The sequence below is a fragment of the Phlebotomus argentipes genome, unplaced genomic scaffold (assembly GCF_947086385.1).
Source record: "Phlebotomus argentipes unplaced genomic scaffold, Phlebotomus argentipes genome assembly scaffold_18, whole genome shotgun sequence".
NCBI lineage: Eukaryota > Metazoa > Arthropoda > Insecta > Diptera > Psychodidae > Phlebotomus > Phlebotomus argentipes.
This window is the reverse complement of record NW_026776177.1, coordinates 2,517,192-2,530,485: the sequence shown is the minus strand read 5'-3', so window position 1 is coordinate 2,530,485 and position 13,294 is coordinate 2,517,192. Positions and strand designations below refer to the sequence as shown.

General features: G+C 39.6%; 1 protein-coding gene across 1 annotated transcript in view; it reads left to right on the top strand.

Annotated features, from left to right (window-relative positions):
- The window catches only part of LOC132259751 (uncharacterized), a 37,323-nt gene that overhangs the window by 23,207 nt on the left and 822 nt on the right, over positions 1-13,294 (top strand). Inside the window, exons 3-8 of the mRNA XM_059757503.1 lie at positions 7,348-7,646; positions 9,267-9,368; positions 9,444-9,478; positions 9,541-9,617; positions 11,795-11,971; positions 12,076-12,189. Coding sequence (XP_059613486.1) covers positions 7,348-7,646; positions 9,267-9,368; positions 9,444-9,478; positions 9,541-9,617; positions 11,795-11,971; positions 12,076-12,189 — 804 coding nt within the window. The remainder of the gene's footprint in view (positions 1-7,347; positions 7,647-9,266; positions 9,369-9,443; positions 9,479-9,540; positions 9,618-11,794; positions 11,972-12,075; positions 12,190-13,294) is intronic.

The window sequence follows — 13,294 nt, the reverse complement described above, 5'->3', positions numbered from 1 at the left end:
CACCCAGTGGCGCTAGTGTAAAATAAGAAAGAAATCCGAGCAAAATGGCGATGCAATGCGAAGTTGTGAGTTTACTTAATACGAATTTCTGCTGGCAGAAACTCATTTTAAGGGTGTTTTAGGGCAGATTATTTCAACTCACGCACAGTTTCTGGTCATTTTCCTTCCCATTTCCCAGTTTTTCGGAAACCAATAAGTTTCCTTGCAAATCTCAAACACATAACCTCAATCTGGTCCATAGAAGACGTAATTATTGTCTATTTTCTTGGTTTTCACGTGAATTTTCAGCTCTTTTTGTCTCTTTTTGTTTGAAACATTTCCAGATCACGCTGAAGATAAATTCTCAACATTAGTAAATAATATGAATTCGTATTTTTGACAGCTTATTTAAAATGTTATGAAAGCAAAGTCACAACAACGATGCCTAAAACTCCATTCAGTATAATTTTTGTCTCAGTGCCAAAGTTTGAATTCCAAACAATATCAAAACAGAAGTTTTCATTTATTCTGCGTCTTTCTCATGAATTCCCAAATCAACGCTTACGAGATGTGTTCTGGCGTAATCCTTGGGAAATAAAAGAGAAGAACTCCATGTAAAGACACGCGTCTTGACGGGATCTCATCAGTCATTCAGGGTGTTTGTATCATTGTGTCTTCATTTTTAAATGACACAATTCGTCTTGTTTATTATTCAAATTAGATCCACATTTTCCACCACTCGTCCTCGCCGGGGATGCTCAGGGGCGCGCCGGTGGAGACGCGCGCCGTGATGAGGTAATTTCTCTGCGGAATATGCAAATAGAGTGTGGCGAAATGTAAGAATAACGTCGCGATTGAAGATTTCTCGGCTTCTTCGCGCAGCTTTTTTCACTTATCACAAATTCTATTTCGCCATATCTGTTGACTCACGCTTTTTCCGCCGCATAATTCACGGTTTGAGTGGAAATTAAAATTTCATTTCGCCGCGAGTGGAAGTCAATGTGAATAAATCTGCATGATCGAAGATCCGCTCGTGTTTCAACTGGCTCAATGCGTAATAACAGGAAGGAAAAGTATTTTTAAAGAGAGAAAATAACTCACACTTTAAGAGATTTCTGCCCAAAACCAAATGTTTGTGAGTTTGAGGAGGAATTTTCTTTTGGGGAGAGATTCCTCAGCCTAATTATTGACTGGGTCGCCCAAAGAGGCCAACTTCAAAGTGTAAAGAAGTAATTTTTGGGGCCAAACGACATCCCATCGAGACGCAAAAAGGCATTAATGCGCCCAACAAACTTAAGTATATTAATTAAGGCACTTTTTCCCTCTGGCGTAAAATCGCAATATCCATGCTCACGAGGAGGATATTTGCTGAATTTTGCCAGCCTCGAAGGGCGTCTGTGGGCAACAGCAAAAGAGGCGGAGAGAGCCTGGAAAATTTGCTGGCCATTTATTTTGTTTCACTTCTGTTTGGTAGGTAAATATGGTGATGGTGTGTTATTTGGGAAAGATGATGGAGATCTTTTGGCAAATTCCTCCTTTCTCCCTTCACTCACATTTTCCTCGCTTTTTTATTATTTACATTTCATATTTCTACATTTTTCACCATGACGCGGCACATATCGTTGATTTTTCCCGCCCCTCGGCCACCCTCTCCCTTTCCCCAACCGCCTTTGTGTCCATGAAAGTGAGCCAGAGAAATGTGAAAAACAAAATAAATTAAAATTTGAGATATATATGGTAACTTCCTCCATTGGATTCTCTCCTCTCTCCTTCTGTATATTTTCTATTACGCGAAATTGCTATTTATTCTCAGTCGAAAATACCCAACAGTGCATATCCCATAAGTTTCCCTCGCGGTCTCTTTGCCATGAGAGATTTGTTGACGCAGTGGTGGAAAAAATTAATTGAAAATTTATCTCAAAAAATATATCGACTGCATAATATCTCCAGCGTCTGGTCCTCATTTGAATACAGCGCGTATAATTGTTTTATATTGCTCCGCCGCAGCAATTCTCTTGGCGTCCATTTGACTGCGCGCAAGAACTCCCCGGCCTCCCAGTGGAGTCTGTCTGTGGCACATCCGCAATATTGCTGGGATGTGGTGAGATAATTGAGCCGACGAGCACACCCATTGTCTCCCCGACAAACCACAAATAATGATCTCTCCACACGCCCTTGCGCCACTTTCCCCCGCGACGCTCAGCCCGGCGCCCTTGCCATCGAGCCGTGGAGCTCCTGGCCCAAAGTCCTGGAATGCAGTTGCGCTTAGCAGGACGACTGGCACGATGGAATTCCTCAGCCAATAAATGCCAAGCTAGAACTGCAACCACAAAAGGACTTAGTTGATAACAATTGGAATGAAGAACGTTAGAAGTCAGAAAATTCAAATATTTCGATATTTTCTCCACATATTGTCGCCAGAGGGCAGCAGTTTAAGCCTAAAAGGCATGTTGAAGTTCTAATTGTGTTTTCCTCTAATTTTAAGTATTCGAATCCATATTTTGTGACTTTTTTACTATTTATTTGCTTTAATTTGTATTAAATATTTTTAAAAATATTGAAATATAATCATTTTTGATTATTTTTATATAAATTTTTTATTGTTTGATTCAGAACATTAAGATTCCCTAAAAATTGACTAGTGACTTTCCCCTTGACTTGTGACGGACTGAGATTTTGAGTTCTTTTGGATTCGCTTTAATTAATTAAGTAATAAAGTCGGCGGCAGTCGCAATCATCATAAAGATCATAATTTTTCCACAAATAAACCCTAAACAGTGACTAATTATCCCACTAAGTTTCAAGTTTTAAGTTTAAGAGCTTGAAATTTTATACAACGACATTTTGCAAAGGTTTTTCAATTTCTTTTCCTGACTCAAACTGTCCTTACTTCAAATATTGTCTCTAAATTGCAGCATTAATTGGCAGTCTCATTCCTTAACTCACATCGCAGTGTTCTGCAGTTTTTAATGAATAAGAAATTAATTGGGATTCCTGTCCAACTATAAATTCCAACGTTCTCCAAGCATTTCACACACACACAAAAAAAGCAGAAAACTCTCGTGATGAATCCAGTTTACCTGAAAGGGTCACGGAGTTACGAAGTGAGTGAAGATTTTATGAGATTCCCCCGGTTTGTGGAGCGAGAGTGGACACCGAAGTGATGCCATTCATTGGGGAATTAATCTCCTGGCCCGAGAGTGCTCTTTCGCGCCAATATAAGCGGCGAGTGGCAAAGTTCCTCCACGAAATTTTCCAAATTGAAAAACTTACTCGTCTAAAAACAATTCCGTGTTCCCACTTTAATCCACTTTACTGCCCTGTAAGAATTTTAATCTCTGGCGTGATCTCGCCGCCCACTCGCAAGGCGTCGAACTTCCAGATACACTTTTTCGCAATCAAACTCTCATCTGGGGTGGATTCTATGTGTGTTTTTTTTTGTTGGTTGGGAATTATTAGACAGAATACATTCGATAGTTTCGACGTATTGTTCGTGCTCTTTTCCCGTTTAGCCTCGCAATCTTGGGTGTGGGAGGGAAAGTTGATGTTTCAATTCCGCCTTCCAGGAAGACACAAAAAAAGGCGGTGGGCGGGCGCACATTTACACCCACTGAACCCATGCATGCACACATTTTAATATCATGAATGGTGGTAAAAGATTAAAATGCGACTTCCGTTGCAAGTAACACAATATCCACAGAGGGTGAATTTTAATTATGCCTCATTCACTATTCTGCAACCTATTAAGAGATGCGGCAAGAAAGGCTTTTCGGCTAAATGTTACACTCCAAAGGTTTTCAAGCTCTTACAACGTGAAACAATTATGCTACCACGAGCCTTTTGAGTGTGCTTCACACATTCATTCGCTCTCTCGAGACTAGAGGTTCACCTACACTTGGGATTCCCACTGATGATCTCCCAGAAATTATATTATCTTAAAGTGTATAAATTAAATGATGAGGATTTTAGGTTAATGACGTCAAAATTGGCCTCATTTATCTTGTACGAATATTCGAAAAATGCTGCAGAAAATCAATTGCAGTGGAACAAGGGCAAGAAACCATTGCTAAAATATGTACATCACTTCCTGACACTTCTACAAATTGTATGAAGAAAGCCTTAACACTTCCCGAGACATTAGATTTCATGGATTGTTTAAAGAATGACTAAAATCCACAAATAACTTAAATTTGACTGAAATTTAACCGAAATTTAACTAACAGTTTCATAACTCTTATTTTTAGACTTTCTGCCTTTTTTTGCATTTTCTGAATATCAATATTTATCCTTAATTAGAATCATTCTAGTTTAAAATATGGGAAATGTGGTGTAGTAAAGTGATAATTTGAGGTTATGTTTGATTTAAACCCTCCAAGCTTACATTATTGCGATTTGCAATGATTTAAAATGCGCAATTCTACTAATAAATTGAAAATTCTTGGTTTTCAGTGCAAGAATTTCTATTCTGAACTCCTTTTTCGTTTTTAATAAGTCACATAACCTAGAAAATATATGTCAAAAAGAAGGAATTGATAAGAATTTATTCACAATTCGAATGAAAAATCAAGTAACTATTTCTTTTAACTTAAAAATCAGCCAACAACTAACTGAAATCTAATAACCTAGAAAAGTATGTCAAAATTAGAACTTGAATTTAAACATTTTTAAATGAAACACTCTTATTTCTCAAGACTTCTTCTGATTTGACTGCCAAAAAAATCTATCAACTTATATATCAAATTCACTGGCTGTTTTTGAGTGATTGACAAATAAATTTGCCCTCTTCGAATGGCTCCACCTTTCCCACTGTTAAGTATTCTTGAATAGGTTCATAAAAAAATTGTGGGATTTGCGTTGAAAAGGTGACCTCAGAAATATTACAGCGTAGCAATAAATTAAAGCTCTTGCGGATGGCCTGGAAAAATCCACAAACTCAGCTTTATCTCTTCACCCTGGCTGTTATAACCCCTTAATGAAGAGACTCTCTTTGTTGCGAGGATTCAATTCACACAAACAAATTTAATAATGTGCAGAAAAATACTGGGTCGTATTCATAAATATGCTCTAGAATAGAGCAAGTATATAATTCGAATTATGACAAGGGGATGCTGACTTCTTGTATTGTGTGATGTCATTTCTGCACACGCACAATTCCGGGCATTTTTCCACCCCTCAAGGATTCCGTGTTATTTATTTCCTCCAGGCCCTTTGTCATCCCCTCTTCCGGGGGCGCCCATTGCCATCGAATCTCGTGTGGGGATACTTTATGTGCTGTTTGGGTGTGAAGGACACAAAGTGGCGGAATGAGGCTGCGGATTATCCTCTCACATGGACCAGAGAAGAAACGTATATAAAAGAGTTTTGCCTCTCGCCAAATGAGAAGTTATCACTTCAACATTAAACGTCTTCATTGTGTGGCATCTAACGCCTATCCTCAATGATATTTCACACGACGTCCTGTGTATCATTGCGCCTTTTCTTCCCCCGCCCCCAAATCCATGATAAAAATCACATCGCAAAAGCTCTCCCTTAATTTTGCTCCCAGTTTCGCATCCACTTTTGCTGTCGTGTCGCTTTTTTGTGCCATCCAGGGGGGAGATATTATGGTCAGAAGTGATGTACAGATCAGGAGATGTTTTAGGAAGTGGAAGTGATTCAATTTATGCAATATTTGGTTCACAGCTTTGATTTTCTGTTGATTATTTACTCTCAAAAATTAATTTTCTGTCCAATTTCTTTAGTTAGTCAAATATTTTTAGGTTATGTGACTGATTTAAGACTCAATGACATCTTAGAGTAGTAATTCTGACGCCTGAACTGAAAGTCTTTTTGCTTTATGAGTAAAATTGTGCATTTTCACTCAATTAATGAAAATCGTGAACATAACCTCAATTTTTTTTCTAAATTAACTATTGCAATTGTGATGAAGAAAAATGCTCAAAAGTGCAATTTTAGTGGAAGAAAATAATAAAATATTATTCAAAAACATGAGTTTTAAAGTTGTGAGTTAGATTTTGGTTAGATTATAGTCAGATTTTGGTTAGATTCCAGTTATTTGGTGATTTTAGTCTTATTTTAAGCAATCCAAGATATCTGAAGTCCTGGAAAGTGTTAAGGATTTATTCCTACAAATTGTGGAAGTGTGAGGAAGTGGTGTACAGTCTTTAGCCGTATTATCTTTCCCTTGGTGCCATCCTGGACAATGCCAGATCGTGGGTTCGGCCCTCGAGGCTCTCAGCAAACGCGTGCGAATGCTTGAGACTTGATAAAAATTTATTTCCAATCGATAATGGCACACTTCCCTTCGAAATATATTCGATTATCCACCGCCTCGAGTGGGGATTTGAATGCCACACATCGGGATCTTGTCTTGGCTGAGTTGTCATGTTCACTTTCGTGATTTCCGATGCGTGAAAGTCTCGCTCTGCGTGCCTCATAAAAATTACACTTGAGCGAAATTATTCGCAGAATATTAACTTGTCTAATTTTATTGACTTTACCGAAATAAATCAACAGAGCTTTCGCGAGAATCCTTGCTCTCTGCCATGTATTTTTTCTCTCTCTCTCCTGCGGCATGAATTTGTGAATAATATCAGCTGAAATTTTGAGTGGAAAGTCAATTTTCATTAATTATCATTCCGAGGGAAAGAGAGGATTATTTCAGTCAAAAAGAAATATTCAGTAGTCAATATATTGTCCTTCAGAACTTGCGATTCACTCAAAATGTATTCCACTAGGAATTTTGTGGAATTTTGCATGAGATCACAAGGATAAAGGACAATGCGATGTTGTAAATTCTGTTCAGGTCTTAAAGGCCTTTTGTTCGCCGACAAGCATAATAAACATTGAGTTGTACAACAATAAATGCCATACCTTTGAATGCTTAACAGAATACATGAAAATTTTACACTCCAAACTCGCTCAAACTTTCACAATTTCATTATTTCAAGACTGTATGAATAAAATGTTGAGTTCCTCGTGTCACGTGCAAATAACGCTATACTATAATACGAATCTCATAAGATGTTGAGCTTAATAGAAGAACTTTTAGAATTCTCAACACTTTCAAGTATCATTTTTATGCCATGATCAGAAATTACTTGAAGCCTTGAAATTTCCTTGAAACACGCTTTCTTATTGAATCCGGATGAAATGCGCAGCGTCATTATGCAAGTGCTTTGTCGCCCCCGCACTTCGAGTCGTCGTCAGAGGGGTGGGAAAAAAGACAAGGGATGCTGCCATCCACAAATGAATTGCCGACGATGTGGGCTGATGACACATTCGCCCCGTGACAGTTCCATCTTGCAAAATTAAAAATCATCCGAGTGTAATTTGCCACCCCTAACACTTTGCCACCCCCTCTTGCAGGCTCGGCTCGCAGTGATTACAGATTAATGGGGAGACACGGTAAATATTTGATATCGCCAATGCCGACGGCGGCGCTTTCGGTGCCGGAGAGCAGCGATCAGAAGCCGCCACGTCCGGACGACACCGGCGGCGGCCTGGAGGACTTGTCCGTGGTAATTGAACACGACGACACCAACACTCTCGAGGAATTCTTCAGACAGCCAATGTCTTTCGGCACGGAGAATCTCACCCTCATCACCACCCAAGTGGGCGCCACCGCCCACATTCCTTGCGTCGTGCACTTCATCGGCGACGGAGTGGTAAGCCTATTCTTTCCCACCCGCCACCCCCGATCCAGCAGCCGCAACGCACAGAGTATTGTCAAAAATGCGTAGGGGCGACTAGGGCGGACCGAGACAGTCGCCCGCAAGAGAGTTTTTCTGACTAGATTCGCAAGACTCAAGCAACTTTCACGAAATGTCTTGCGAAATGCAGAGCAATTAAGCCTCTAGTTCAAGTGCGTTTGCAGTTCTATTCATCACACTAAATAGACAAACCAAAATCACTTTTGAAAGGATTTCTAAGAATTATCGCGGTTGTTGCTACACAAATCGACTCAATGTAGACTTACTTGCTTAGAGCGATTACAGATTTGCGGGTTATTTGACTCCGTGGATGAGTTTGGAGTGTCTAAAGGTCAGATCAGCGACATATTGTGGTTAAATCTGCACCTTTAAACACTCAAATACGGATCAGCCATAATTCATGGCAGAACTGGCGCTAAACACACTCAGGAGTTATTCTTCTTTGTCGACACTAGCGACAATTTTGCTTCGTCTTCCGCTTTCAGCTGTCAATTAATTTGTTTATTTTATCAAAAAGCGTGAAATTTTACGTAAAAAATTCTGAAAATGGAAGATTCACAGAAGAATTTTATATGATTTAGGAACAGTCGTGTTTTATGGCTCAACCAGCTGTCAGTCGTACACATTCGCGTTCTCGCTTATCCTCTCGTGCATCACCCGCAAGTCTGCAATCGCTCTAAGTCTGTAATCGCTCTTAACTGGCTTTAACGTCTTTCACGATGGTAGATTGTTAGTTTGCCGATCATCTATAAGTGATTCTAAAATTCACCTTTATATTTAGGGACAGATTTTGATAGATAATTCCACTGAAGCATATGTTTCAGCTGGAACATTCAACAGCAACCGCTTGGGTTGCTCTAATTTTCCATTCACAGGCTTTAAATTCTGTTTTCTTCGCAGATTCATGGGCTGTTCAAAAGTGCCCTGTTCGCCCCTAAGCGACACACAGAAGTAGGCGCTCTGGGGTTTTCACCACTCGTGGCTTCTCTGCTTCCGCAACCAATAATCAAATTTACACCTTCTCCCCATTCACTTTCGCCCGCCGTAAAATTTCACGAGGGAGGATTACGGATATGAATCATTGTGCAATTTTGTGATAATTTTTTCCCTTCAAGGTGAGCGCGCGCCTCCCCCAAGGCGGGGTATTTGCGTGTGGCCCAATTTCTCAAAACCGCAAAATCCCCTTCGATTGGGAGCATTTGAGGGAAAATTGGTCGCCCACCCAGAAATATTTTGGGGGTGGGTGGGAGTTGGAGAATTTTTGCATTGCGAAATTGTAAGCGAAATTCTACATAATTTATTAAGAAATTTGAGTGGAAATTTCAAATTATGATTCAAAAATATGGTAAATTGTCAGCCCCTCTCCATTGTGCTTCCACATTTATGCTTGAAAACTTGAGAACTCTCGCAAATGCTGTAGCATGGAATATTTTCCCCCGAAGCGAGCGAGTATATTAAAATTGCATTTCATGCTTATTGATATGATTCTTCTGAGTGGTTTTCCCTTCAATTTCCTGTTGCAATTTTCCCGTAATTCCTCCACTACAGCTGAGGATGTTTTCTCGTCGCCGGCAGGTCTCATGGATCCGAAGGAAGGACTACCACTTGCTGACGGTGGCACTCACGACATACAGCAGCGACGAACGCTTCAGTGCCACCCATCTCAAGACGTCAGAGGTGAGAAAGTTGCATTAATACAATAAGCAGGCCAATTTGTCTTATCTCGCTGCCTCACTGCCTCCTTGCCGCCAGGATTGGACGCTGCAAATTAAATTCGTTCAACCGAGGTCTGAATTCATTGAATTTCCCTCACTGACACACATTTTAATGTCCCCCTTTTCCCACACAGGGACGCCGGAACGTACGAGTGCCAAGTCTCGTCTACGCATCCGCCCCAATCGATATTCCTCCACCTGAATGTCATCGGTAAGTAATGCAGTCCTTTTCACGCTTCTGCTGTGGAAAAATTGAATTTCTCCCCCAGAGAGACAGCATGAAAGCTCCAGACTTTCTCTCGTGATATGTTCCGAAGTGATTGAGACAAACGACATGATTAATTTCCCCGGAAGCACAGGGTGATTCGCTGAGAATCCTTGAAAGAACTTTCAACACACAGTAATTGCTCAAAGAGTGCTGAGGAAAGCACAACCCTTTATTGCCTTTTCCACTTTGCACTGCCACAGATGAAAACAATGTTCAATTAAATTTTCTCTATTCTCTCTCTCTCTCTCTCTCTAGATTTCATACAATGTGATTTGTGATAAGCATAAAATGACAATGGCTGAAATATTGCTGCTAATACTAATGAATAGTTGGCAATACATTATACCACACCGATTGCCAAGTTAAACATAGTGGGAAATTGAGTGTTTCACCACGAATAGAGCAGATTATAATTCACCAATTATATACAGAACGTACAAAATAATGTTTCCAGTTGCAATTATTGGGGAGCATTCCAGGGGTTAGTCACTGATGCGGACATAAATCGTGATGATCTCTAATCCCACAAGGGGGAGATAATATAGTCAGAAGTGGTGTACAGCTCAACAGCAGTGCTTAAGAAGTGGAAGTATTCAAAAACGTGCTTCTTTTACTGATTTATCATCCGAATTCTTTACATTTCCTTTGAATTATACAAAGAAAGAATCATTTTCTAGGTTATGTAACAGATCAAGGATAGATTTAATGAATATTTCGCATTCTAGCACATCAATTATTATGCTAAAGTCGACAAGATCGCCAGTCATTGGCATATTTAAGCATTTTGATGCCGAAAAAACATTGCATATTGTGTTGAAGTCAAACATAACCTCAAAAATAATCATTTAGACTTGAAAAATGTTTATTCAGAAACCTTTCTGCACGATTTTGACTCTGAATCAGCAATTTTGGTCATCTAGAAAGCTTTCAATTGGAATCTTTCTAGATTCTTAGTGATTTTTTTGAGGTTAGGGTCGGAAAAGACGCTCAAAAAGCGGTTCGAAGTTGATTTTCATAGAAACATCGCATGGAACTTTAATATGTTTATTATAAATTGCGGATTTTTGTGGAAACAGTCTAGAAATTTGAAGTGCTGTAAGTGATGTACAGATAGGAGCATATTATCTCCCCCTTGTAAACCCAGACTCAACGACCACTTGTAATGATTTGAACGTCTTTGTTGGCGGTCAGGCTTTTCGATAGCCGTTCCTGACCTGGATAACGTCTTCGGGGTTCTTCTAAGATAATATTCTTGCCAATATTCAATGTTCCCCGCAAATATTAAAGGGTTGTTTTCAATAAATTTCCCTAATACAGAAGGTCAATTTATTACAATCTATGCAGATTGTTTTCCAAGACAGGTTGTAAGGAAAAACTTCCTCCTAATTAGCAATGAAATTGGGAAAACACACATCTCTGTATTTCCAAGATTTTCTGGAGTAATCAGTGGGATGCTTGAAAATTCATAAGGATTTCACAATTGAGAGGCAGAGGCATGATAAGATCAAAGCTCTCGCATGGAATCAAAAAAGGACCAATGAAAACAAATCCGTGCGCTTAAATTCACAAAAGGGCGTCATTTGAATTTCATCAGTTACCCGGGGTTGCTCACCCCTTTGCCGCCGGCGAATCGATACGAGAGGGAGGGAATTAGGAATTGAAAAACAGAACGAAGAGAAAGAGCCCTGCTTTCGCCCATTAAATATGAATGTTGATGGACAAAACAGGGCGAGTTGCCGAAAACCAACATTCCCACAAGAGCTCTTTGACTTGGCATTTGTTGCTCCCCAAATTCTCTGCACACATATGTATATATATATATAGCACAGTCGCTGTTGCCGCCTCCACGTCCTCCGTCTGTTCATTTATTAAATTCCAGCACAACATCCAAATCCTTTTGCTTGGAAAATTTTCACAATGTAAATTGGATACAATGGGCGAATTATGTAATTTTTCTTTGTTGCCACCGCAAGGGTGGGGGGTGAGAGTTGAGCATTGGGACAATTCTATGCATCGTTCTGCAAATGTCTCTCATTCTTGGATTGCTTAATGTGGACACTGTTCTCTGGGCTCTCTATTTTCACCCACCCACACACACACACTTTTATGTTGCATTGCAGAAGCCCGGGCTGAAATTATTGGACCCTCAGTGAGGTATTTGACCCCAGATTCCACCCTAAGACTGATTTGTAGGGTGCTGCAGAGCACGGAGACGTCGGAATTTCTCTTCTGGTACCAGGATGACCGGATGATCAATTATGATACGGATCGTGGTGTTAATATTTCAACAGAGTCGGGTAAATTAGTCTCTCCGCACTGATTTTCCAATGAGCCACCCCCCCCCCCCCCGTGAGGGGGTGGCAAGTGCACGCCATTTAATCTTCGCACGCCTTCTTTGCAGACTACAACTACTCCGAGTTAACAATCATGCGAGCCACTAAGCAGCACTCGGGCAATTACAGCTGTGTACCCAGCAATGCTCAGCCCGCCAGCGTGATGGTACATATCTTCAAAGGTGAGGCCGTGAAGAAACCCCCCGACAATCACCCCCAATGACACACCCCAAGAGGTCGATTGCTCTCAATGAAATGAAAATGAATAAAACATGCTTGACCTCACAAATATCGAATAGCCATAATGACTTTGCCATACTTTGACTCTCGCTCACTGCCTCATTTCAAATTAATGCCAATCGCTGTAATTAAACAAACACCCCGTGTGTCATGGAAGAGTTGGATTCAACAGAATTGTAATTAAAGATAAATTGAATAACATTCATTTGATTTTCCAAACGCTCACAGCCATTTCCTGAGAATTTCAAGCACTTTATCGTTATTTCCTGTGGTTTGCAGAGTGTTTTTCTTTAGATTTCAACAATATTTCGCTTGAGATGCTTTTCTCAAATATTTACTAATTTCGAGGCACATTGAAAGTCTCCGGAAAGGGGTTAATCGCACGCCTAATTAGTCACAATACACCAATTACTACTGAGTGCTTGAGAATATGAAGCCAGCTTTGTGGTAATTTCAACCACTGACATAAATCAATTACACTCAATATAGAACTACATAAATTGGTCAAGTGGGTCGAGTGTAAATGAAAACTTCCCTTATGATGCTGAGAGCGCCTCTCAGAGCAACCCTCTTTGGTAATCCTTTGAGAATTTCGTATGGTTATTGAGGATTATAAGTGAATATTACACGATCTTGACGTTATCGTCTTCTAACAGGAAAGTCGCTTGTATTTATTCAATAATTTCCTTTTGATCTTTCTTGATTTTTGTGTTAAATTGTGATTATTCCATGCAAAATTCAATCTTTTCTTGATTTGAATGGATTTTTTGTTCATTTTCTGAGAATTTGCCGCCAGACGGCAGCAGTTTCACCTTCAAAAACATGCAGAAGTTCCGATTCTACTATCCAAAGGCAAATTCTGACCTTTTCTCCTAATTTTAAGAGTTGAAATCCAGATTGTGACAAATTTTGAGACTTTTTTGTCTTTTTTTACCAATAACAAATATTTAAAAATTAATAAAATATTCAGAAAACATTTAAATATAAATTTGACGAAAATATTAAATTTTTGATTATTTCGCAATTTAATCTGGAAAAAAATCTTCA